Source organism: Apaloderma vittatum, unplaced genomic scaffold (genome assembly GCF_000703405.1).
Source record: "Apaloderma vittatum isolate BGI_N311 unplaced genomic scaffold, ASM70340v1 scaffold34434, whole genome shotgun sequence".
NCBI lineage: Eukaryota > Metazoa > Chordata > Aves > Trogoniformes > Trogonidae > Apaloderma > Apaloderma vittatum.
In genome coordinates this window covers 434-2,381 of record NW_009713826.1, presented here as the reverse complement: position 1 = coordinate 2,381, position 1,948 = coordinate 434, and the positions used below count along the sequence as shown (strand labels likewise).

Genomic DNA, 1,948 nt, shown 5'->3' with positions numbered 1-1,948 from the left:
CTCTCAGGATATTGATTCTGTCTGGGCTGCAGGAGCAATCCTCACAGATAACGAATTTACATGCACTGGTTGTAACGAATTTCTCTCCCTGTCGCCCTCATGTTTTTATCTGTCCCCACGCCTGCTCCCACCACCCCGGCCATCACGGTCCTTGGAAACCTCTCGCTGACCCCCCAGCTTGTGTGGGGATTTGGATAAAAGCCTTTCTGATCGATACTCAAACCTATTATGATCCAGATAATGTTGTCAGGTGACGGGTTCCTGGTGCTGGATGTTGGTAGGAAGTCCCACCAGAAGCGCTGGGCTCGAGCAGCACCCTGGGTCTGACCAAGGGGTGAGGTTAGAAGAGCGTGTGCAGCCCGGATAAACCCGACTGGGAAAAAAACACCGAAAAACCAAACCTGAGGGACAAGCAGGTTTAGTGTTGGCTGTCGCGGAGGGGTTAGGGCTGGGGAGGAGATGGTCACTGCTCTCTTTACCTCACAGGTCTCTGCCGGGCTGGGCGAGAGCCATCGGCTCTGCAGCATCAAGGTAAGGGATGGCTCGGTCCTTCCCTGGCTCCAGGGAGCAGGGCTGGGCTCAGCATCCCCAAGGGGGACCCACATTTGTGCCCAACCACCTCACATGTCCATCCAGCCACCCCACACGTGTACATGAATGGTCCCATCTGGGACTGATACAAACTCCACGCTGCTGGGGGCTTTTGTGCTCCTGCTCACCCCATCCTCCTCTTCTTTTGCTCCCATAAAATCCTCATAAAATGCCTCGAACTCTGCTCAGCCTCCACGAGAACCTTGCACGCTCGCCTTGGTCCTGTCTGCAGCCTCAGAGCTGTTTCAACACCCAGGGGCTGCTGGATCTCTCCCTTTTTCTCCTCTCTCTCAGTGCTACATCGACGGCCCCTATGGGACCCCGACACGGAGGATCTTCACGTCGGAGCACGCCGTGCTCATCGGCGCGGGCATCGGCATCACGCCCTTCGCTTCCATCTTGCAGAGCATCATGTACAGGTTGGTGCCGCTGCGGCAGCTCTGGCTCTGGTTGTGCCAGCCAGCCCTCACTACGAGCTCTGACGTGGCTTTGGGAGGCACAAGACATGTTGTGTGCCACGGTAGACCCGTTCTTTGGCACTTTTCCCCAACGGGACAAACACCGTGGGGCAGCTCCTCCTCACTTCTGACCTCACAACACACAGCTATGAGACCCTTGGCTGAGTCCTCCCTGGGGATCTGGGGAGATCTGAGGGTTTCTGCTGCAAGAAACCCTCTGGCAGGAGGTTTGTTGGCCGTGGGCACACACCAGAGCTGGTGAGGGGGCTGTGGAGGCAGGAGGTGGGGGCAGGCAGGGCTGCATCTGCCTGTGCAGGTATCGCCGGCGAAAGCAGAGCTGCCCCAGCTGCCACCACTCGTGGTGCGAGGACCTGCAGGACGAGGAGATGACGCTCAGGAAGGTAGGAGCGGGTGGAGGGCAGCGCGGGACCGAGGTTTGCCCCGGTGATGGGGCTTGCAGGGTGGAGAGTCCACGAGCATCCCTTCCCGGTGCGGGAGGTGGGTTGGTTGGATTTGCCAGCTCTGAAGCAGAGGCTGCCGTGCCCTTCCAGGTTGACTTCATCTGGATCAACCGCGACCAGAAGCACTTCGAGTGGTTCGTCAGCCTGCTAACGAAGCTGGAAATGGAGCAGGCTGAGCAGGAGGCGGGAGGTGAGCGGGGCGTCCCCCGACCCGAGGGGGCCCAGCTTCTGGGCATGGTGTGGGGCTCGCCCCCTCCGCCTGCAGCCGGGCTCCCCTCGAACGCCCAGGGCAGTTTTTGGAGATGCACATGTACATGACGTCGGCGCTCGGCAAGAATGACATGAAAGCCATCGGGCTGCAGATGGCCCTGGACCTGCTGGCCACCAAGGAGCAGAGGGATTCCATCACGGGGCTGCGGACCAGGACCCAGCCCGGCC

General features: G+C 59.9%; 1 protein-coding gene across 1 annotated transcript in view; it reads left to right on the top strand.

Annotated features, from left to right (window-relative positions):
• The window catches only part of NOX5 (NADPH oxidase, EF-hand calcium binding domain 5), a gene marked incomplete at its 5' end in the record, with an annotated part of 3,846 nt that overhangs the window by 1,471 nt on the left and 427 nt on the right, over positions 1-1,948 (top strand). The window contains 5 exons of the mRNA XM_009868519.1: positions 487-531; positions 886-1,010; positions 1,366-1,450; positions 1,601-1,700; positions 1,799-1,948. The exon at positions 1,799-1,948 is cut by the window's right edge and continues 9 nt beyond it. Of these exons, the coding sequence (XP_009866821.1) occupies positions 487-531; positions 886-1,010; positions 1,366-1,450; positions 1,601-1,700; positions 1,799-1,948 (505 nt within the window). The remainder of the gene's footprint in view (positions 1-486; positions 532-885; positions 1,011-1,365; positions 1,451-1,600; positions 1,701-1,798) is intronic.